Source organism: Ahaetulla prasina, chromosome 1 (assembly GCF_028640845.1).
Source record: "Ahaetulla prasina isolate Xishuangbanna chromosome 1, ASM2864084v1, whole genome shotgun sequence".
Taxonomy (NCBI): domain Eukaryota; kingdom Metazoa; phylum Chordata; class Lepidosauria; order Squamata; family Colubridae; genus Ahaetulla; species Ahaetulla prasina.
The window spans coordinates 237,750,851-237,775,721 of record NC_080539.1 but is presented as its reverse complement, the minus strand read 5'-3'; the positions used below and the strand labels follow the sequence as shown (position 1 = coordinate 237,775,721).

At 39.7% G+C, this 24,871-nt stretch overlaps 1 protein-coding gene across 1 annotated transcript in view; it reads left to right on the top strand.

Moving 5' to 3' along the window:
- Positions 1-24,871, top strand: part of THSD7B (thrombospondin type 1 domain containing 7B) — a 376,479-nt gene that overhangs the window by 112,268 nt on the left and 239,340 nt on the right. Inside the window, exons 8-10 of the mRNA XM_058193966.1 lie at positions 4,741-4,975; positions 16,063-16,178; positions 23,893-24,025. Coding sequence (XP_058049949.1) covers positions 4,741-4,975; positions 16,063-16,178; positions 23,893-24,025 — 484 coding nt within the window. The remainder of the gene's footprint in view (positions 1-4,740; positions 4,976-16,062; positions 16,179-23,892; positions 24,026-24,871) is intronic.

Genomic DNA, 24,871 nt, shown 5'->3' with positions numbered 1-24,871 from the left:
TTTTTTCACGTAATAATAAAACAACGTTAATCACATAATTCCTGTGGAATTGAAGGTTCATCAGCTGTACAGAAATAGAAATCCTTCAATAGATATAGGAAAGTGTACACTATACCACAGATAACCTCATTTACATATAAAAGGTAGAATGAAGTGGCTTGGACTAGCATGTTTAAGTCCTCCTCCCTGAATGTGAGTAGACAATCCCAAATTTGAATTCATCCCCCAGGCTGCTTATTGCATCCCAATTATCCTGGCTTCAATTATCATGGCTTCACAATGGAGCCTCCATCGCATAGGCCGTCTGCTGCAGAGCTAGTGGTTGTCCTGGAAAAATGGAAGAGGACTACAACTCCAGACCAATTTATACAGTGTGGAGGAGATTTAATGTGAAGCAATCAAGGGTGGCTGTTTATAGTTGGCCTATGAGACTGTTCCCTTTGGCCAGTCCTTGGGTCGATGCTTGTTCCAGTTTCCACAGAAACATCTTTGGTTTTTCCTTTCGAAAGGAGCAGGTCAACTGGTCAACCAGAAAGGGGGAAATGCTGAAATTGACTAGAACATCAGATAAAGAAACAGACACCAAGTGTGCCTAAAATTATTTTTATTAACTTCGATGATTGTTAAAGAATCCTGTAAATTTAAATTCCCCTATGTGAATTTTAGCCCAAACCAGGGGCTAGGTTTGGGTTCTGGTTCTGACAGGTTCTGGAGAACCGGTAGCAGAAATTTTGAGCAGTTTGGAGAACTGGCAAATGCCACCTCTGGCTGGCCCCAGAGTGGGGGTGGGAATGGAGATTTTGCAATATCCTTCCACCAGGAGTGGGGAGGGAATGGGGATTTTGCAGTATCCTTCCCCTGCCATGCCCATCAAGCCACGCCCACAGAACAGTGGTAAAAAAAAATTTGGATTACACCACTGGCCCAAACCAATTTTTAGATACAATCTGCATCTTCATTTCAGTGTCTCATATTTAATGCATAAAAGACAAATATTTTAAAAAATACAAATATTTTCATATTTTTCCTGAAGTATAATGATAATGATGATGATTTTATTTTCCTTTCAGTCTTATTTTATAGCTTTTTTTACAGCAATAAATTATGATTAAATTATTTGATTGTTATCTGGAGTAGAATACCACTGTTTAAGAATAGTTTAGTTTTATGGTAATTAGTGCCCAATCTCCATTTAGACAGTATGTTACACCAAATGTTTTAATAGATATTGCATTACTTCAGCCTTAGGAAGTGAGGTGCTTCTGCAATTTCCTCCTTATCTTTTAAAAGAATATTTGATGTTTCAGAAAGAGATAATTATCAACCAAGGAAGTCAATATCAATAACCTCTACTGTTATCAAAATTGTCTCTGGGTGGTTCCATTTTTTTAAAAATTAAAAGCAGTCTATATTTTTCTTATGCATAAAGATTCAGCAAAAAATGCCATGAATATTCAATAACGATAAAAGCTTGTAGACTCCTAGCTATGCTCTAAAACTGTTTTTGTTAAACTGGCTACCTTGAATGAGACTAAGGGCAGGAAAGGGACAGAAGGCTGAAAACACTGGACTACAAAAAATGGACAAACACTTGTCCTTCACATCTGCTCCCAACTCCATACTATTCTTCTCCCACTGTCTGCACATAAGTAGCATTTGCAAGCAATCCATGCAGAAGTTGACTGTCTTTCCTTACCCCTACCTGATTTTGTTTTCTGGCACACACACACACACACACACACACACACACTCTTACACTTTTTCCAAATTCCCACAAACATTTCCCCTGGTGGTCATGTTTCCTAAACAGTAGCTGGGAGAATTGAAAGCAGAAAGAACCAGAAATCCACCAGGAGTTTCTAACTTGCTTAGCAACACAGACAGATTGTAGTGAGTCCATCCATCTCTCTTCGCTTTTCATGGGGCGGATATACCTGCATGTCCCCAAGGGGTCTATTTAATCATCAAGAAGGCATCCCGTACAAATATACTTAAGAATGAAGTCCCATCGAGTTGCCACTGAATTGCCATCCAGGGAGAAGGAACAATTTACAGACCTCTTCACTGATTTCACATGACAAGCAATATTTTGTTTTAGAATTGTGAGTTTCTGGATAGAACTTTTAAAGGAAAGTCCTGAAATTGCCAGATAGGCATTGAAATGTTTTTGCCATGTACAACAACAGATCTAACGTGAGACTGTCAGAAGATTAAAGATCAACTGAAAGTGGACCTTGTAACATGAGAATGACTCTAAACATTCCGGTAAATCCATCAAGGAACAGCTGTGGGGGGAGGGGGGAGAAAAGACATAGAAGGTTCTAGAATGGCCAAGTCAAACTTCATTTTCAAATCTTATTGGAATGCTGTGGGCTGATTTGAAATGGCTGTACATGCAAAACTTCCCAAACATTACAGGGCTGAAAAAAATATATATGGAATAATGGAGAAAATGTTCCCAGTTGATGTCAGAGACTAGTATACAGATATTAAAAATGCCTGTTTTAGGTTATTTCTGCCAAAGGAGTCAGTACCCTATGACTATCATTAAGTGTTGTAAGTGTTGTACTTTGATGAAGTTATCTTTTCTTTTATGTACACTGGGAGCATATGCACCAAGACAAATTCCTTGTGTGTCCAATCACACTTGGGCAATAATTCTATTCTATTCTATTCTATTCTATTCTATTCTATTCTATTCTATTCTATTCTATTCTATCAGATATTTGATCTAAAGGTGCATTTATTTTTTCCACAAAAGGCACAAATAACCTTTTGTTGAATAAATAATTGCCAATTTTCATAATTAATTTCTTTAATGCCATCACCTGTTTATATGCTGTTTGAATGAAGATAAAATATTGAAATATGTCAGGCATGAAAGACGAGGAACACACGTGAAGTTTCAATTAAACTGATTTATTACTGTATGCCTAGGCACAGGAATCTATCCAACTAATGGTTAGCACTATTTTGACACTAGATAAAGATTAATAGAGTTCAAGAGGGGTTGGATTTAGTCCATGTGTGGCTACTTAGTGACTGTCGGTTGATTCCTCTTTGGATTCATCCCTAGGATGGAACCTGCCACTTTTACAAAATGTCCAGACATGTTAAAAATGAAAAAAAAAATAGCATGGGATGCATTAACTTTTTCACATGACTGTATAGATAGAAAATATCTTACTTGCAAGTAATATCAATTGTTCTTAATACTGAACTTTTATCCAAGGAAAAGCAGCATAGCCCAATCGTTGGATATCGATTTTTTTGGGTAAAACCTTAACCTTCCCAATAATTGTAAAATTCAAATTCTATTTTAAGAATATTAATTAATATAAATTTTCAAAGTACGGCTATAGGCAGTTTGCTTTTCGTTTTGTGCCAGTGCTCTATTACAGGTAGTCCTCGACTTACGACCACAACTGAGCCTAAAATTTCTTTTGCCAAGTGAGACAGTTGTTAAGTGAATTTTGCCTCATTTTACAGCTTTTCTTGCCATAGTTGCTAAGTGAACCGCTGCAGTTCTTTAAATTAGTAACACAGTTGTTAAGTGAATCTGGCTTGTCAGAAGGTCGCAAAAGAGGATCACATGACCCTAGAACACTGCAACCTTCATAAATGTGAGTCAGTTGCCAAGTGTCTGAATTTTGATCATGTGACCATGGCGATGCTACAACGGTCATAAGGGTGAAAAATGGTCATAAATCATTTTTTTCAATATCACTAGCTTTGAATGGTCATGAAATGAACTTTTGTAAGTTGAGGCCTACCTGTATGAGTGTTTTCTCTCTTGATCAAGGTTTCTGGGACTTTTTCCCTTTTTTAAAAATATATTTTTATTTATAGTTTTTTCTATAACATTCATAAGTGCTTAGTGAACAGTTTATTGTCTGGGTCAGTATACTTTATACACAGTATTAATAATAAAAATACTATTTAGGTATACATAATAATAATCTTTCCACTTCTAACATTTGTGTATACATTGTAATTATAATATATTCTATTATATATCAGTATACGTAATACTATTTTCACAATTTATATTCTTTTTTTCTTAAACCTAACAAGACCTAGAGCCGTGATGGCAAACCTATGACACGCATGCCATGCCATTCCATGGAGCCATATCTGTGGGCACATGAGAGTTACCCTAGCTCAGCTCCAACGTGCATGCGCACGCCAGCCATCTGGTTTTTGGGCCTTCCAAGCCCACCGGAAGTTGAGAAATGGGCCGTTTCCAGCCTCCGGGGGGCCTTTGGGGAGGGGGCGAGGCCATTTCACCCTCTCCATGCTTCAAGAAAGCCTCTGGAGCCTGGGGAGGGTGAAAAACAGGCCTACCGGATCCACCGATAACCACCTTTTTGCCATTGAATGCCAAAAACAGGGGGAGTGCAGGGGAGTCACGTGCATGCACGGGAGGGAGGGGCGTGTGGGGGCTTTGAATTATGGGTGTGGGCATGCATGATTCCCCCGGACTCCCTTGCTTTTGCACGCAATGGCAAAAAGGTTATCCATCACTGACCTAGAGCCTTAAAAAGTTTGAAGATGTCTGTTTTAAGATATGTATAACACATTTAAAGATTACTCTTTCTTCTTCTTTTTTCTTTTTGACTGACTGCTACAATGCACAACTTGGTTTTGGAACTTTGTTTACTGCCGGCAGGGTGTCGTCTTGAATAGTGGCATTATTTTTGAAAGCATTGCTACAGTTTATGTTGCTTTTATCACTCACAGGTGGAAAGCCTTGTCCTCCTCCTTCATCACTCCAGGAGTATCGACTGTGTAATGAGCATTCTTGCAATCAGCTCTACTGGGAAACCTCTGCATGGAGTCTCTGTACAGAAAATGCCTTGCTAACAACTCTGAATATGACTACCAAGTGGAACAACAAGGCAACCTGTGGAGTTGGAGCACAGACTAGGAGGGTCTTTTGTGTGAAAAATAACTCTGGCCAGGTCCCAGCTAAAAGGTATATAGTATGGCTATAATATTTGGCTTATTCTTCTCTGAACACTCTCATACCTTTTAGCTCTGTACAAATTGGAGAAGGCCATTGTGGAATTGTGCACTTAACAAGATGGTGGACATGCCACCCTCATTACCACATTAACTCCTCTCATTCTTTCTCTGGTGAATCCATGCTTCCGTTTCTAAGAGATGAACAGAACTGCATTAAAGTGCTCAAATAGAGAGTCAAATAGACAGAAAGGTCTCTCCCATGCAAAGCGTAAAACAGACCTGTAAATTTGTAATATGTGAAGTGTGTTTTTCTCCCAGATTAGGTAGAAAATCTAGGCATTAACTGTACTCCTGAAATTCAGGCAATGACAGAAATGTGCGGAAACCCTTCTGGCATGGCTACCACTTGCAGTAGCTATGAGTCCTGGAGGAGCCCCAAGTTGTGCATAATTTCTGAGCTGGGGTAAAAAAACCCAGAGGTGGGCATCACATTCTGTAACAACCGGTTCGCCCAGCAACCAGAAATGTGTATGTGCATGTGCACACACTCCCTTCCAGTAGTGGGTTTCAAAAATTTTTACTACTGGTTCTGTGGGGATGGCTTGGTGGCGTGGCATGGCTTGGTGGGCGTGGCTTGGTGGGCGTGGCAGGGGAAGGATACTGTAAAATCTCCATTCACTCCAGGGGAAGGTTATTACAAAATCCCCATTTCCTCCCAATCAGCTGGGACTCAGGAGGCAGAGAATAGATGGGGCCAGTTAGAATTTTTACTACCGGTTCTCCGAACTACTCAAAAAAAATTTTTTAATTTCATTTTGTCACAACAGTATATACAATCATCAACATAAACAATAACCCATCATGAGAGAAAAAAAGTATATATAAGTAAAAGTATGCAACAACTATGTTAATTTGATATAATGAAGGGATCAATAGGACAGGAACGGTAGGCACTTTTGTGCTCTTATGCACGCTCCTTATAGTCCTCTTAGGAATGGGGTGAGGTCAATAGTAGACAGTTTTTGGTTGAAGATTTTGGAGTTTTGAGTAGAGACTATAGAGTCAGGTAGTGAGTTCCAAGCGTTAACAACTCTGTTACAAAAGTCAATTTTGTAACAAGTTTGTTACAAAACTGCAATCAAGTTTGAAGCGGTTGACATTAAGTTTGAATCTATTGTTTGCTCTTGTATTGTTGTGATTAAAGCTACTGGTTCTCCAGAACTGGTCAGAACCTCTGAAATCCACTTCTGCTCCCTTCGCTCGCGCATGCGCAATCCGCACATACGTGTGGTGTCACAAAACATAGCAATTTGCTCACACGCGCCTTCTGCGTGTGCGTGAGGTGTCAAAAACACAGCGATATGGGACGGGATTGTGTCCAGGAGGGTGGGCGGACGGGCCCACTCGCAGGTCGCAATTATTGGTTCTCCTGAACCAGTCCGAACCGGCAGCAGCCCACCATTGATAAAACCCTATTCAGAGACAAAGGTAGTGCTCCCCTGGAATTGTTTGGCCCAAAGATGCAAAGTCTGCTCCTCATCATCTGGATTTAATTTCACATGTTAAGATTTCTGCTCACCTCCCACCTCAGGTTTCACCCTAAGAGAAGCACCCATATCAGAAACAATAACACTTGCATGGGTAGTGCAGGGCTTGAAACTAAGTGTTATTTTAAACTACTAAGGGCAAAGTTTTTGGGCATGTGAGGCTAAATTTTACTGAGCATCTTTACCAAAATGATTCTACAGTAGGAAAATGCTTTCAAAACTGATTCTGTTTTCTTTAAGGTAAATTTATGAGGACTGTGTAGATTTTGAAAAATACTTTGCCAGAAGTACTTTAGATCTTAGGTGAATAAAGGGCACTCTACTATTTTCTGGAACAGCCCCCAAAAGATATTGCAAAGAGCCACATTAACTTTAATGAGGAAGATTCCTTAAAGCAACACTAGAATCTCTCTTTTTTCCCCCCAGGATCACAAACAAGCTTGTAAAATAAAAACAGCCTATTTTAAGGAATAATAGGAAGGTGCTCTGTACACATGAGGTCTGAAGTACTTTTTTTCAAATCATATTTCAATTGTTCACAGCTCCTACGCTTCAACCTCAGGTTAAAAAAAAAAGATGCTGAATAACTATTACACCATTAGGTTTGATTGAAATTATCCTGTGAAAAACAAATGTGATTCTAAGGAAGATATTTAGCCTCGCAGCTGACCTAATCTGCTTGGCTTTAGTAGCTGAGAGAAATTAGAAATACAGATGTTTCTGCATTTCCCCCCGCAAATCAAGACATTGCTAATTACTTTTGTACTCTGTTAATGAGTCTAGAGAATTACGAACTAGTTTTAATTCTTATTGCATCTTTCTCTCTTTCTCTCTCTCTCAAAAAAAAACAAACAAACCACAAAAACCTCCTGAAAATAAGCAGGCTGTGTTGACTCCTGTACAGTTAATTAAAATGCTTTAAGATAATGAGACTAATTGATAAGAAAAAAAACCCCTCCTGTTCCTTCAGAAGAAGAAGCAGCTTCATCAGCTTTTAGTTTTGTTCTCTTTTCCATCTACTCAAAAAAAATTTTTTTTATTTCATTTTGTCACAACAGTATATACAATCATCAACATAAACAATAACCCATCATGAGAGAAAAAAAGTATATATAAGTAAAAGTATGCAACAACTATGTTAATTTGATATAATGAAGGGATCAATAGGACAGGAACGGTAGGCACTTTTGTGCTCTTATGCACGCTCCTTATAGTCCTCTTAGGAATGGGGTGAGGTCAATAGTAGACAGTTTTTGGTTGAAGATTTTGGAGTTTTGAGTAGAGACTATAGAGTCAGGTAGTGAGTTCCAAGCGTTAACAACTCTGTTACAAAAGTCAATTTTGTAACAAGTTTGTTACAAAACTGCAATCAAGTTTGAAGCGGTTGACATTAAGTTTGAATCTATTGTTTGCTCTTGTATGATTGTGATTAAAGCTACTGGTTCTCCAGAACTGGTCGGAACCTGCTGAAATCCACTTCTGCTCCCTTTGCTTGCGCATGCGCAATCCGCACATACGTGTGGTGTCACAAAACATAGCAATTTGCTCACACACGCCTTCTGCATGTGCGTGAGGTGTCAAAAACACAGCGGTATGGGACGGGATTGTGTCCAGGAGGGTGGGCGGACGGGCCCACTCGCAGGTCGCAATTATTGGTTCTCCTGAACCAGTCCGAACCGGCAGCAGCCCACCATTGATAAAACCCTATTCAGAGACAAAGGTAGTGCTTCCCTGGAATTGTTTGGCCCAAAGATGCAAAGTCTGCTCCTCATCATCTGGATTTAATTTCACATGTTAAGATTTCTGCTCACCTCCCACCTCAGGTTTCACCCTAAGAGAAGCACCCATATCAGAAACAATAACACTTGCATGGGTAGTGCAGGGCTTGCAACTAAGTGTTATTTTAAACTACTAAGGGCAAAGTTTTTGGGCATGTGAGGCTAAATTTTACTGAGCATCTTTACCAAAATGATTCTACAGTAGGAAAATGCTTTCAAAACTGATTCTGTTTTCTTTAAGGTAAATTTATGAGGACTGTGTAGATTTTGAAAAATACTTTGCCAGAAGTACTTTAGATCTTAGGTGAATAAAGGGCACTCTGCTATTTTCTGGAACAGCCCCCAAAAGATATTGCAAAGAGCCACATTAACTTTAATGAGGAAGATTCCTTAAAGCAACACTAGAATCTCTCTTTTTCCCCCCAGGATCACAAACAAGCTTGTAAAATAAAAATAGCCTATTTTAAGGAATAATAGGAAGGTGCTCTGTACACATGAGGTCTGAAGTACTTTTTTTCAAATCATATTTCAATTGTTCACAGCTCCTACGCTTCAACCTCAGGTTAAAAAAAAAGATGCTGAATAACTATTACACCATTAGGTTTGATTGAAATTATCCTGTGAAAAACAAATGTGATTCTAAGGAAGATATTTAGCCTCGCAGCTGACCTAATCTGCTTGGCTTTAGTAGCTGAGAGAAATTAGAAATACAGATGTTTCTGCATTTCCCCCCGCAAATCAAGACATTGCTAATTACTTTTGTACTCTGTTAATGAGTCTAGAGAATTACGAACTAGTTTTAATTCTTATTGCATCTTTCTCTCTTTCTCTCTCTCTCAAAAAAAAACAAACAAACCACAAAAACCTCCTGAAAATAAGCAGGCTGTGTTGACTCCTGTACAGTTAATTAAAATGCTTTAAGATAATGAGACTAATTGATAAGAAAAAAAACCCCTCCTGTTCCTTCAGAAGAAGAAGCAGCTTCATCAGCTTTTAGTTTTGTTCTCTTTTCCATCATACATTGTTTAACACATAATTGGGTCTTTATTCTTATATAGAAATCTAATGACATAGATGTATTGCTGACGCGGTGGCTCGGGCTAGGACATTGAGTTTGTTGATCGAAAGGTCGGCAGCTCAGTGGTTCGAATCCCTAGTGCTGCCGTGTAACGGGGTGAGCTCCTGTTACTTGTCCCAGCTTCTGCCAACCTAGCAGTTTCAAAAGCACGTAAAAATGCAAGTAGAAAAAATGGGGATCACCTTTATTATTTATTTATTTATTATTCATATTTATATACCGCCCTATCTCCCAAAGGACTCAGGGCGGTTTACAGGCATTTAAAAAACAGATAAATACAGTCTAAAAACAATTAAAAAACTTATTCTAAAAGCCTAATAATTAAAAATATAAGAATAAAACCCAATTAAAACCCGTAAATTAAAATCTAGCTCAGTCCTGCGCAATTAAATAAGTATGTTTTAAGCTCGCGGCGGAAGGTCCGAAGGTCCGGAAGCTGACGAAGTCCTGGGGGCAGTTCGTTCCAGAGGGTGGGAGCCCCCACAGAGAAGGCCCTTCCCCTGGGCGTCGCCAGACGACATTGCCTCGCTGACGGCACCCTGAGGAGTCCCACCCTATGAGAGCGCACGGGTCAGTGAGAGGTATTCGGTAGCAGTAGGCGGTCCCGTAGATAACCCGGCCCTATGCCATGGAGCGCTTTAAAGGTGGTCACCAAAACCTTGAAGCGCACCCGGAAGGCCACAGGTAGCCAGTGCAGTCTGCGCAGGATGGGTGTTATCACGGGGAGCCACGAGGGCTCCTCTATCACCCGCGTAGCTGCATTCTGGACTAACTGTAGCCTCCGGATGCCCTTCAAGGGGAGCCCCATGTAGAGAGCATTGCAGTAATCCAGGCGAGACGTCACGAGTGCGTGAGTGACCGTGCATAGGGCATCCCGGTCCAGAAAGGGGCGCAACTGGCGCACCAGGCGAACCTGGTAGAACGCTCTCCTGGAGACGGCCGTCAAATGATCTTCTAGAGACAGCCGTTCGTCCAGGAGGACGCCTAAGTTGCGCACCCCCTCCATCGGGGCCAATGACTCGCCACCGATGGTCAGCCGCGGATTTAGCTGACTGTACCGGGATGCCGGCATCCACAGCCACTCTGTCTTGGAGGGATTGAGCTTGAGCCTGTTTCTCCCCATCCAGACCCGTACGGCCTCCAGACACCGGGACAGCACTTCGATAGCTTCGTTGGGGTGGTCCGGCGTGGAAAAGTACAGCTGGGTGTCATCCGCATACAGCTGGTACCTCACGCCGAAACCACTGATGATCTCACCCAGCGGCTTCATGTAGATGTTGAACAGAAGGGGCGAGAGGATCGACCCCTGCGGCACCCCACAAGTGAGGCGCCTCGGGGCCGACCTCTGCCCCCCTGTCAACACCGACTGCGACCGGTCGGAGAGATAGGAGGAGAACCACCGATAGACGGTGCCTCCCACTCCCAATCCCTCCAGCCGGCGCAGCAGGATACCATGGTCGATGGTATCGAAAGCCGCTGAGAGGTCTAATAGGACCAGGGCAGAGGAACAACCCCTATCCCTGGCCCTCCAGAGATCATCCACCAACGCGACCAAAGCCGTCTCCGTGCTGTAGCCGGGCCGAAAACCGGACTGGAACGGGTCTAGATAGACGGTTTCATCCAGGTGTAGGGGAAACTGATATGCCACCATACTCTCTACAACCTTCGCCGCGAAGCGAAGGTTGGAGACTGGACGATAATTACCTAAAACAGCCGGGTCCAGGGAAGGCTTCTTAAGGAGGGGCCTCACCACCGCCTCTTTCAAGGCGGCCGGAAAGACACCCTCCACCAAAGAAGCGATCGTAATCGCCTGGAGCCAGCCTCGTGTCACCTCCTGAGTGGCCAGCACCAGCCAGGAGGGGCACGGGTCCAGTAAACACGTGGTGGCATTCAGCCTACCCAACAACCTGTCCATGTCCTCGGGAGCCACAGGGTCAAACTCATCCCAGACAATGTCACCAAGACCACCCTCGGGCGCCTCACCTGAGTCACCGCAATTTTGGTCCAACCCGTCCCGAAGCTGAACGATTTTATCGTATAGATAACCGTTAAACTCCTCAGCACGTCCCTGCAGCGGGTCATCCCGCTCCCCCTGGTGAAGGAGGGAACGAGTCACCCGAAACAGGGCGGCTGGGCGGTTATCTGCCGACGCAATGAGGGAGGAGGCGTAGCAATGCCTCGCTTCCCTCAATGCCACTAGGTAAGTCCTAGTATAGGACTTCACTAGTGTCCGATCAGCCTCAGAACGGCCAGACCTCCAAGAGCTCTCTAGGCGTCTTCTCCGGCGCTTCATCCCCCTCAGCTCCTCGGAGAACCAAGGAGCCGGTTGGGACCTGCGCCGGGTCAGAGGCCGCAAAGGCACGACACGATCTAAGGCCCCCGCCGCGGCCCGTTCCCAGGCCGCAACAAGTTCCTCAGACGTGCCGTGAGCCAGACCCTCAGGAAATGGCCCAAGCTCCGTCCGGAACCTCTCTGGGTCCATCAGGCGCCTGGGACGGAACCAACGCATCGGCTCCATTAGGTTTGATTGAAATTATCCTGTGAAAAACAAATGTGATTCTAAGGAAGATATTTAGCCTCGCAGCTGACCTAATCTGCTTGGCTTTAGTAGCTGAGAGAAATTAGAAATACAGATGTTTCTGCATTTCCCCCCGCAAATCAAGACATTGCTAATTACTTTTGTACTCTGTTAATGAGTCTAGAGAATTACGAACTAGTTTTAATTCTTATTGCATCTTTCTCTCTTTCTCTCTCTCTCTCTCAAAAAAAAAAAACCCCACAAAAACCTCCTGAAAATGAGCAGGCTGTGTTGACTCCTGTACAGTTAATTAAAATGCTTTAAGATAATGAGACTAATAGATAAGAAAAAAAACCCCTCCTGTTCCTTCAGAAGAAGAAGCAGCTTCATCAGCTTTTAGTTTTGTTCTCTTTTCCATCATACATTGTTTAACACATAATTGGGTCTTTATTCTTATATAGAAATCTAATGACATAGATGCATTGCTGACGCGGTGGCTTGGGCTAGGACATTGAGTTTGTTGATCGAAAGGTCGGCAGCTCAGTGGTTCAAATCCCTAGTGCTGCCGTGTAACGGGGTGAGCTCCTGTTACTTGTCCCAGCTTCTGCCAACCTAGCAGTTTCAAAAGCACGTAAAAATGCAAGTAGAAAAAATGGGGATCACCTTTGGTGGAAAGGTAACAGTGTTCCGTGTGCCTTTGGTGTTGAGTCATGCCGGCCACATGACCACAGAGATGTCTTCAGACAGCACTGGCTCTTTGGCTTTGAAACGGAGATGAGCACCGCCCCCTAGAGTCGGCAACGACTAGCACGTATGTGCGAGGGGAACCTTTACCTTTACCTTTATTGCTGAAGCAAAAGCTGTAGAGTATTGTGATTAGCTTGGAATAGCAGAAGAATATGTGATCAGAAACAATAGTGAAAGAACATCTTCCTCTAATACAGGGCTGTCAAACTGCAGGCCCATGGGCCGGATGTGTCATATGCTGGCCACGGCCACACCCAGTTTAGCGAAGGGGGAAAAATCCCGATAGGTCATGTGATGCTACCGTTACAACGTGAGTTTGACACCCCTGCTCTAACATAATGTGAATTTAATGTGCATCGCCACAGAGATTTCTGAAATTGGTACTTCTAATTTTTCAGTAGAAAAAAAATGATTTAATTTGATCAATTCAGGGCTCATTAAGCAATACGTGTCAGAGTGAATGTGAAGATCTGAGGAAAGCATGTGCTAGCAACTCTTGCCAGCCCTGGCTTCTTAGTCAACATAATCCAGTTGATTATATTTTTCTTATTGACTTTTAGAATATATTTTTTTATTTATCTATAGTACATTTTTATCTTTTTTTTTTATCTCTCTATAGTACATTGTGCCATGATACCAGAGAGGAGTTCACATTATATAAGCAAGTCATCCATTCTTTGGAAAATGAAAATCATGCTAGGATTAGCATAATACTCAAGTGCCAAAATGTGATTTATATAGCAGAAAAATTATTTAGGGTTTCTTTTCTCCCAACTAAAATATGGTGTCCTGTCTTCTTTTCTAAGTTTTATGTTCTACATCTCATGTGACTCATTTAGGTTAAGTTGCTAGAAGTGGGGGGGGATACTCGTCTGAGTAGGAATTTGTGAATTTCATCACAATAACAAAGAGAAAAAAATAGCATATGGCTTGACCTGCTTATTATATTGTATTTGTCTATTTATGAAAATGTAAACCTTCGGAGTTGCTTTAAGAGCTCCTGTAGAGATGATTAAGCATAGGATAACTTCAAGGAGATCTATGCATCTACATAAATATTCAATTTACCTTAGAGTGCAATTTATGAAATGAGGCTTTTTTTCTTCTTTTTATTTGAAGGAAATGGGAGCATTTTCCATTTTAAAGGCTTCCAAGTAGATAGAAAAACGAATAATAAATTTGAAAGAGATAAAAAAAAAACAACACTAACAAAAAGGCATTATATACAGAGAATTCATCAGAGAACAATATGCAAACTTATTAAAACAATGCATTTCACAGTGCACTTCGATTAACTTAACAAAAGCTTTGACATTATTAAATTTGCGCACAATTATAGCCCTATGATTTATGTTTGGTTCCTACCAAATTTTTGACTGTTGATTGAAACAAAATATACTCCATTGTGTTCTAGTTCCTACCATAAAAGCTGTCAGAGATTAATGTCTTAGTTATTTGGATGGTTTTATTTTATTTGTGCTATTTATCTGTTGCTCTACCCAAGCAGACACGAGACAATACACAAATACTAAAACTGAAACAATTCCATCAGCATGGTTATCCTAAGAATACAACATCTAAAATCAACGCCAGTGCTGATGGGTGCATATTAATTGATTTCTAAAGACTCATGAATGGCCAAGTTTTCATAAGCTTTTGTAAAGTTTTGAGAGTAGGAGCCATACTTATCTAGGAGACAAGCTGTTTTAAGGAAGCAGAGCTGTCTCAGTGAACTCTGCCATTGTGGCACTTCCCCACACATCACCTGATAGGAGGGGACATCCCCTGGTTGTCAGGATTTGGTAGGCTGAGTCTTTCTTTTCATCCTTAAGTCTTCTTTTATTACATTCCTCAAGTTTCTCTGATTCCCTATCAGGGAGGTTCAGGATTTCAAAAATTATTTCTCATGTTCTCCTTAAAATTGAGGGGTATGTGCTTAATATCAAATTGTGGGAGCACTTTGTTCTTCTGTTTTACCTTGATGTGGAATTTGCACATGGGCAATACATGATCTGTTCCGTAGTCATCCCCTGCCCACATCTTTGCTTTTATAACTGAGTTTCACCACTTTGTATCAGTAGTAGGTGGTCTTGATGTCTGCGTGATCCATCTGATGACGTCAATAAATATAGGCATTGTTGTATTTTTGAAGTTTTATTTATGAAAATTATCTTCCTTATAGTTATGAAAAAATAATTGGATTGTAGCAATTGGTAAGTCATCTAGGTCACCCAGCTGGCTTTGTGCCTAAAGCAGGACAAGAAGCCATGACCTTCCAGTTTCTAGGCTGATGCCCAAATCATTACACCAAACTAGCTTTTGAGGATCCCATTATCCAGCACTATATTATCACTATATTATCAGTTACTTTATCTTGTCTGTCAGTGTGGTTATCTATATAAAATACAGAAGTGGTTTACTAGTGCCTTTTGTGCAATCTGAAATGACGCCCATGTCATTTTCATTAAAATGATCATCCAACTCTAGCATCTTTTAATATTTTGGTGCCCAGTACAGGTCCCTGCCTACTTTACTGGGCAGATGAGAAAAATTTCATGCCTTGATGAACCCACAAGGAGAATACACTTCATTCATCCCTCCCAGAAGTATCTACCTACCCTGATGAGACATTTATGCAAGCTGTCTCAAACCAACGCTAGATAGCACAGGGAGGAAAAGATCAGTGATAATCACATCTTCTCACCCTTTCTTCACCAGAAATATTGCAAAATGCTTAACATTTTTTAAAAAAGAAAACTCAAAATCCAGCCTGCTAAATTCAATTTCACTAGGGAATGCCAGGGAAATAATTTAATATGCCTTGCAAACAAAACAAAACAAAATCCCTGAAGAGATCTGTTTTCTGTCCATCTACCTGCACATACAGTAGCAATATTGGTTCTTTAGGTTGTCAATAGCCTGCATTCAGTTCTTTCTCATCGATGGCAAGTAGGTGGGTACTTTTTATTTCATAGTGGCAGTTACTATAAATGATATTTCAGTGTGTAATTGTGCAGTTCCTGTTTCAACATAAATTATAAATTAATTTGGTAATATGTGCAGTCTTCCTACAGTAAGTGTGATTTGTTCTTAGATGAGTATAGGGCAAGGGTGAAATCCAGCAGGTTCTGACAGGTTCTGGAGAACCAGTAGCAGAAATTTTGAGTAGTTCGGAGAACCGGCAAATACCACCTCTGGATGGCCCCAGAGTGGAGAGGGAATGGAGATTTTGCAATATCCTTCTCCTGCCACGCCCACCAAGCCACGCCCACAAATCTGGTAGTAAAAAAATTGAATTTCACCGCTGATGTAGGGATTCCATTTTGCTAAAGTAATGTTGGGGTTTAGGGGACTCTTGTGCAGTTATCCAGAATTGAACTCAATCCAGAGGCACCTAATTAACCATATGTTATACAATTGTATTGCCAGGTGTCCAGAATCCATTAAACCAGAAACTGTCCGCTCATGCTTGCTTCCGTGTAAGAAAGATTGTGTGGTGACCCCCTTCAGTGAATGGACACGCTGCCCTACCACCTGCCAACATGGTAAGCTGGTTTAAAAGACTCAGAATCGATCCTCCAGTTGTTTCATCCTACCCTAACCAATATTAGTAAAGTTTTGGCTTAGAAATATATTTTGAAATGAAGCTCTAAATGGGTACTCGGATCCTGTATATCATGCTTTTGTGCCTGTTGTAAAATGACTGTGACCTTAAAACTCACCAAAGATTTCACAAGAGTTGTTAAGAGTGCTAGGCTTTGGAACATATTCTACTAACAGTTTTTATTAGAGGAATGCAAATAGCACGTATATTGTATGCTTTTGTTAGGTTCCTCCTAGGGTTTATCAATGTGACTTGATGACAGGACTTAGTGGCTTTAATGATCCTAAGAATAACATAAATGGGAGTGGGAACTCTAGGTCAGATCTCTGTTTGCAATAAGGATAAAAGGAGAAGGACAAGGCTAAGACTACTCCACAAGAGAAAGGGAGGACAGGCAAGAGGAAAGCCAACTCACTGATGACAAAAATCTTCAAAGGCAAGTGTAGAAAAAGGAAATGGCTGAAATATAAACAAGTTTGTATGTTGGATAATAAGACATACTCTAGATGGAACTCTTGTTACTGAAAAGTAACTAGAACAACAAACTTTGTAAGCAGATCTAGAGGTGACAATATGTTGAGACTAAAGCTACAAAGAATTTTAGCCACTGGTAATGTCAGAAAAGTAATTCCTAGTTTGATAAGAATATATACAGTTGGTACAGGAAGCATGACTCAGGGACAATTTTCATTTATCAAAACAGAAGTGAAACATACTATATAGAATGTTTTAGAATATATGATCTCAGGTAGCTGATGGACCACTTTAAATGAGGTGAGTACATGATATACACTTCAGGGCATGAGACCATATGAAAGAAGGGAATGAAATTAATATTAAAAACATGACATAGTTAAGGATTTGCTTGGCAATAAGCCAATAAATGATAGGTTCATAGATATTCAAGTCAATAGAACTGAAGTGTGCTGTATGTACCTAGTACAGATGTGATGGTAGAAGATAATGGGGCATTCTATGGCAAATTGCAAGAGGTGCCAATGCAACATCAAGCAAAGATATAGAACTTCTAAAAAAAATCATTAGAATTCCAGAGTTGGACAAATGGAAGCTCCTGGAATTACCGTACTGGAAGATTTGGTTTAGGTAAATGCCTCCTAGGAAATAGGAGACATACCAAGACACTTCCAGATTAAATTGTGGTACAAACTATTCATTGTTATGAATTTACAAACTTAAAGAAAATAGAAATGCCCGCAAGATTTGACCTTGAGTTATAATGTCAGTTCAATTTAAAGAACAGAACGTGAGATGTTATGCAAAGAGATAATGGGCACCATGAAAACCAATATAGCGGAATAAAATCCCAAAGTTTCAAAGATGAAGGGATCTTAGTGTTTTTTTTTTAAACTTGAAAGGATAAGGAGAAACTTGGTAATTGGGCCAGGACATACAACTGAGTTCAGGCTTCCAGGAAAGGGATAGGAAAGATACCTCAAGAATGTAAAAAAAAAAGAATAACATAGCAATAAAATAAATGGTTTAAGACACCATAGGAAAATAGTTTTACGTAAGGTAGAAATACTCAGTAGTAAACATGGAAATGTTCTAATAGAAGCGAATGAGGTTAAAGGAAGATGAAAAGATTACGGTGACACGATTTAGAAGTGGAAGTGTATAGCGTTTCTCTACAGAAATATTTTTCAAAAAGGGAATATATACAATTCCATTAGAAAGTGAGATATGAAAATCCAGCTATCAGTAGGAAAGTAAATGTGCAAATGAAATAACTGTACTGTTTGAAGCTGCAAGAGAAGAGGCAATTTAAGTGTTAACAGTTCGAGGTCACTAATATAGAATAGGTTTGGTGTCGATATTATACCATAAAAGGGAAATTTGAGAGAATACACAGATTACTGAATCATCACAGCAATTCTCATGCAAGCAAACTTTCATTTAAGATCTTAATGAAAAAGAGAGAGATGCCAAATGCACAGTTATTTAAAAAGGGAGAGAGATATGCAATTCAAATGTTAACATAAGATAGCCTTTGATCATATAGATCGTGGTTTCTCCAACATGGCAACTTTTAGCGACATTTTAAAATTGCCAAGTTTGAAAAATACTGTTGGAGATAATGTCTGACACAGAACATATTCTGCACTACTATTAATCGTTTCATAGTTCCCATCACCAATCTCTTTCCACTTATGACTGTATGACTATAACTTGTTGCTGGCAATCCTTATGATTTATATTGATATATTGATCATCAATTGTGTTGTAAATGTTGTACCTTGATGAACGTATCTTTTCTTTTATGTACACTGAGAGCATATGCACCAAGACAAATTCCTTGTGTGTCCAATCACACTTGGCCAATAAAATTCTATTCTATTCTATTCTATTCTATCTAAATGTGTGCCAGAGCACATAATTATTCCTATGATGAATCTTTTCCTTGAATAAGAAGCTACTGTTGGAACTAAATTTGGAGAAGCAGAATAAGGAAGGGAATGAGACAAGAGTATATATTGTCACCGTATCTGTTTAATTTATACAATGAATATATCACAAAAACTGGCAGGATTTAAATAGATGACAGCTGAAATCAAAACTGGAGATGACAGTGCTTTGTTAAAAGAAAATAAAGAAGATGAAGAAGAGCTTTTTCTAAAAATAAAAATGGAATGTGAACAATGAAGGTTAGTTTTCCAAATTTGGAAAGCAAATTTGAACCCGGAAGTTCAGTGAACTCTGATGGTTGATAGTAAAGAAGTGAAAGTTGATAGAAAGTTTTATATTTTTAGGTGCAATAATAAAGATGGAGAGTGAGCTGGAAAAAATAATCCTAGTGATAATAGAATATGATTAACTTTAAAAACATCATGACAGATAAAGATATATTTATGACAGCGAAGTTCAGAGTAGTTAAAACTACAGTTTTTCCAGTGGTAGTGTATGAGTATGAAACCAGAACACTTAGAAAGAATGAGAAAAATTAGGTAGATTATTTTGATATGGAACTGGACATGATTATTATCGTGGACTGGAAAGAAAATCAGTTAATGGATCCCAAATCAAACAAACATAGCTTTTTCCCTTTGTGATGATCGGTCACATTTTCGGGGCACATAATATCAGTGGATGCTGAACTAGGACAAAATTATTATCCCTGGCAAGATTGCTTGAAGAAGAAAAAGAAGGCAATGGATTGGGTAGATGAGCAGGATCAAGGAGATTACAGAATTCTCTTTGGAAGAGCCATAGGGTATTATTAGAGAGAGATAGAAGTAGCAAGCACTTGTCCATGGAGTCTACAAATAGCCAAGTTACCTACTTGTATTTCAATGAAAAATCCCTTCTTAGTAGAGCCTTTCAAATATCAGTAAAGCCTTCAAAGAGCAGCTTTTCATCCCACCAGGTCAGAGATTTCTTTGCCCTCCCTCCAATCCACAGTTTGAGCTGTTCAGGCAGCTCAGATGCCGCTTTTTCAGAAAAATTGCAAGTTACCTGCATTCACATCTAGTTTGTCACAAACTGATTGCTGTGAAAGCAGCTGTTTTTACAATTATTTCCCTACTGCCTGATGTTTTTCCCCATTGGCTCAAATCTTACACATTTAAAGCTGATGTAAAGTCACATCTTCAAGTTAAATTCGATTCCTGGTGAATTCACGGACACATATTCAGTACCAACCTGCATTTTATATTCTCCTCCTCGTCCCAGTTCTTTCAGATCTACTGTGAGTTTACCTTAGCTGTAGGCAAAGCACACATATTTCTGTTCATGCAGCTCAACTTAATATTTGGAGAGGAATTGTCACTACAGTTTGACTAAACCTTCACTAAACATAATTAAAGGTAGAGAACTTGATTCCTGGTGATTAGAAGGATATATCTATTTATTTAGGGTGAAGAGAAATATGGAAGTGGTTTCCCACTGCTGTCTTCTTGTATTTTTTTTTTAGCATCTCAGCATAGGAATCCCTGGAAGTTCTCATTCAGGTACAAACCCAACCCAACCACTCTTAGCTTTTTAGTCCAGTGTTTCACTTAATAAAGTGACAAAATTTAACTTTTCACCCTTGCCCTCAGCTGGATGTTTGAGTTAATTGTGCTGAACTCATAATAGCTATTGGTATGAAAGATTGAATAGATTCTAAAGATGAACTAGATATTCTGACAGATAGCTGACTTAGCTATCTGAATGTATCAATTCAGATTATACATAGAAAGCTAGAGTTTTCCCTGGTATTGAGACATATCCCAAAATTCATTGTTGGGGAGAATCTCATAGTAATGTTATTAGAATAAAAGCAGGCTGCGGCTAAGTATTGTTCTTTTCCCACGTGTAACTCAAAAGAGATTTAACAGCAAGACTATCTTTGGAAATAGCACATGGCAAAGTTCATAACTTAGAAAAGATTTGATCTGAACTCAACATTGCACTACCTCCCTTTACTTGCTCCGAACAATAAAACATATTCCCTCTCTGAGAAAGGACTTCTCACCATTTTTTTCATATCTGGCACAATATGGGTTTTTTTACACTGATATAAAGCTTTTTGCAATATTTTTGCTTGTTTGACTGAGCTTTTGTTTATTCTCATCTTTGCTCTCATTTGTTTTACTTATTTTTTTATCAATAAAAAATGAGTTATTGCTTGTGAATGGCAACGGCACTATATTTTAAGAAAAAATTCCTAGTCCATTTAAAATAAAGTAAATAATATGGTAATTAATTGTTGGGTTTTATATGTTACTTAGATAAAGAAAATGAATTCAGACATACATTATTCTGCTTATTAAGAAATGTTGTAGCATTAAAAAGCCTCTCCAACATCATATTTAATTTCATTGAAATAGTTATCATTTAATATGATTCTAAATTAAAACTAAGCGATAAGAATTGCATTATGCACTGGATTTACTTTTGATTTGCTATTTTGTGAGTGCTTTAATTTATGCTGCACAATTAAAAACATAGCACAATTGGAAATTTAGAAAACCACTCAATGGCGAATGCATCTAAATTAAACAGAAAAAAATTATTTAACAAGTACATAAACTGCTGAGTGGCTAAGCTGCAAACATAATCACAATCAAGTTTTAATTTGCCAGTGATAAAACTGACTATCTACAAAAATAATGGCAGTTTATGCAAACAACATTGAAAGTCACATCAGATGTTGGCAGCAATCTGTTAGATAAAATATGAAGAGCTGAACTGGGCAATTGGTGTCCAGCTTTTCTAGCTATTGCTTGCCCTGCAGTTAAATGTCAGCAAAATGACAGCTTTCTACCGAAAACTTATCATAGAATAGAATAGAATAGAATAGAATTTTTTATTGGCCAAGTGGGATTGGACACACAAGGAATTTGTCTTGGTGCATATGCTCTCAGTGTACATAAAAGAAAAGATATGTTCATCAAGGTACAACATTTACAACACAAATGATGGTCAATAAATCAATATAAATCATAAGGATTGCCAGCAACAAGTTATAGTCATACAGTCATAAGTGGAAAGAGATTGGTGATGGGAACTATGAGAAGATTAATAGTAGTGCAGATTCAATAAAAAGTTCATGCTCCGTTGAGTGCTTAAGGTATTAACAGATATCGGAAGACAAAAATTAAAAAGATAAATTTAAAACGAAATACAGAAAATGCTTTAGTTCTCTTCTACCTTGTATACTCACTTTGCTTAGAAATAAAATAATCTGACTCTATTTAAAGTTATTCTGAGCGAAGTACTTGTGCCACTGAAATGCAGAGCGGTTTAATGTAATAGGGTCTTTTTGTGGGAAATATTCAAAGAGCTAAAGGAAAACGAGAACAAAGTGGTATTGTTTAACTAAACCTTAATATCCATAGTTAATTTCTGTGAGTTGCATTAGCCAAGAAAATCTCTCTTAAGTGGATTGCTGGTGTTTTTTTAAAACTAGAGATGACCCAAATATAGAAAATGGATCTTTCTTCATTGTCCTTGAATACCTATTCCATGGAGACAAGGCCCTTCTATACTGTAAGAAGTCAAAAGGAACAAAATAATGATTCCAGACCCCACACACTATTATTTTTTTCTTTCTTTCTGTTTCTTCTGCTCTAATATTTTTCCCCACCGGATGCTTCTTTCAAATAATTTCATGTTGAGCCATGTCTGCGCAAATAGTTACTCTGAACCTGAAAATGGTCATTGATGCTTTATTTTTATGAACTGTTATGAAATTAGGAAGGGCAGAATTGGCTGTAGAGAGGCTCTTCAATAATCAGCTCTTTTCTGGGCCTGATCCACCAGAGCAAAGAATCGTCAAGGTTTCAGGAAATCAAAATTACATCCTATTCTTTATTAAAAGCAATATAGGTAGTCCTTGACTTACAACCTTTTGTTTAGTGACCATCTGAATTTAAAACTGAAAAAAGTGACTTATTGTCGTGTTCCAACCCCACTCCGACGAACGAGTCAAGGAAGTCCGTAACAAACTTGGCAACGAAGCCTGTGCAGCTTGCCAAGCGCTTTCGAGGTTTATCAGGGCAGGCAGGAATCCAAGTTGTGACTTCAGCGATAGGGTCTGATATCAGCAAACTAGATAAGACTTTGCTTGACTCAAGGTTGGAATGCCAAAAGCAGGTCCTTTATATAGGCTGTGGGGTGTGGCTCCATGACTCAGCATTTATCCAGGCCTGCCCCACCCTTCCTTCTGCTGCCATTGCCTCTCAGATCTCCGGAAGCGAGGGTCCACCTACTCTGAATTGTCCTCAGCTGGATCTGCTGTCGGCGTCTGGGAAAGAGAGGGGTCAGAGGGAGTAGGCCCAGGTAATTCCACCATCTGGCTGGCTTCCTGCTCTGAAGGCTGAGCCAAAGGAACACACGCTGTATGAGTGAGGTTTATTGGGCTTCTCCTTTCACTCCTTGAATCCTCTCCGGGCATGGGGCCAGGGCCGGGGGCTGGAGTCATGACAGGCCGTTCATCTTCATTATCAGACTCGGAGTCTGATAAAAGGTCCGGTTGGAGACGGGAGGAGCCCGGCTGAGGAGAGGAGGGAGGACGAGTCACAATACTTATGATCATTTTTCACACTTATGTTCATTGCATGGTTACATGATCAAAATTCGGATGCTTGGCAACTGGTTCGTTTTTATGACGGTTGAAGTGTCCCAGGATCATACAATCACCTTTTGCATCTTTCTGACAAGTGACGTCAATGGGGAAATCAGATTCATTTAACATCCATGTTGCTAACTTAACAACTGCAGTGATTCACTTAATGACTGTGGTAAGAAAGATCATAAAATGGGATAAAACCAGTGGTGGGTTTCTACCGGTTTGGGCGAACCGGTAGTGATGGCGGCGGGACACTCTGCCCATCCACCTGGATGTCATCACAGACACTCTGCACATGCGCAGAAGCACTGTGAGCAAGCAAAGTGAGCACACGCAAGTGCACACTCCTGGTCCCGAACCAGTAGCGAAGGTAAGTGGAACCCACTACTGTAAAAAACTCACTTAATAATTGTCTTGCTTAGCAATGGAAAGGTTGGGCTCAATTGTGGTCATAAGTGAAGGACTACCCATATAATTGAAGACTGAAGTAAGTGAGATACTTCAGAAATAGAAGTGAAGATCAGTAATGTGCAAAATTAATTATCCTTGATAGAAAACCATTTTTATGTGCTTAAAAATACCTCAGGAAATGCCACCACAAAAAAACAGTCCCGCTACAGGATCATTGTTCAAGATGCACTTAATGGAGGATCGGAATGCCCGGACACCTTATTTGAAGAAAGAGAGTGTGAAGGCATCTCACTTTGTCCCACCTACAGGTAAAGTAAGAAAATATATCTCTAAACATACAATTTTCCAGAATGTCATTCCTCAGATTACCAGTGATATACTTGCTTCTGGACAGATTTAAAAAAAACAACAAAAAACACATCTCCGTTCATTCATTTCCATTCCTTCAGTCTAACTAGGTGGCTCAGTAGCTAAGACACTGAGCTTGTCGATCAGAAAGGTCGGCAGTTTGGCGGTTCGAATCCTTAGTACAGGTCTCCTGCGTGAGCAGGGGGTTGGACTAGATGACCTCCAAGGTCCCTTCCAACTCTGTTACCGTTATTCTTCATTGAAGCAACCCCTTTACTTTCAGGCCTCTGGATTCCTTAAAGCAGTAGCATCTTTTTCTTAGGCTTGTGCAAAACCTTTAAAAAAATCACAAGAGAGCCAAAACGTTTCTTCCAAATTGGTTTCAAAATATGTTCAGCCCTATTGATTGCCCTTTGGACAATGCATTATTTTGACTGACAATGTAATAATATACCTGGGTATATAACAATATACTATAGTATACAATAATATACCTAAGTGTATAATAATGCACTGTTATTTATAAATATACTATTATACAACAAGGTTCATGGCTTCAGAGAAGAGTTGATCTGATCTTGGATCAAATCCAAATTACTTTTTCAGCATAGATCCCTGGCTGAAATGAGATGCAGAAAGCTCCTGAATCCCACCCAATTTTGGGAATCCTACATATCATTCTAACATTAGAACTTTATTTGGAAATCAAGCTTGAATTGAGGGGTCCTTGGCGCTCTCTGAGCTTAGTTGTTTTCTTCCAGATGTTTTATTATCCAATAAGGTAACATAATCAGTGCAGTAACATT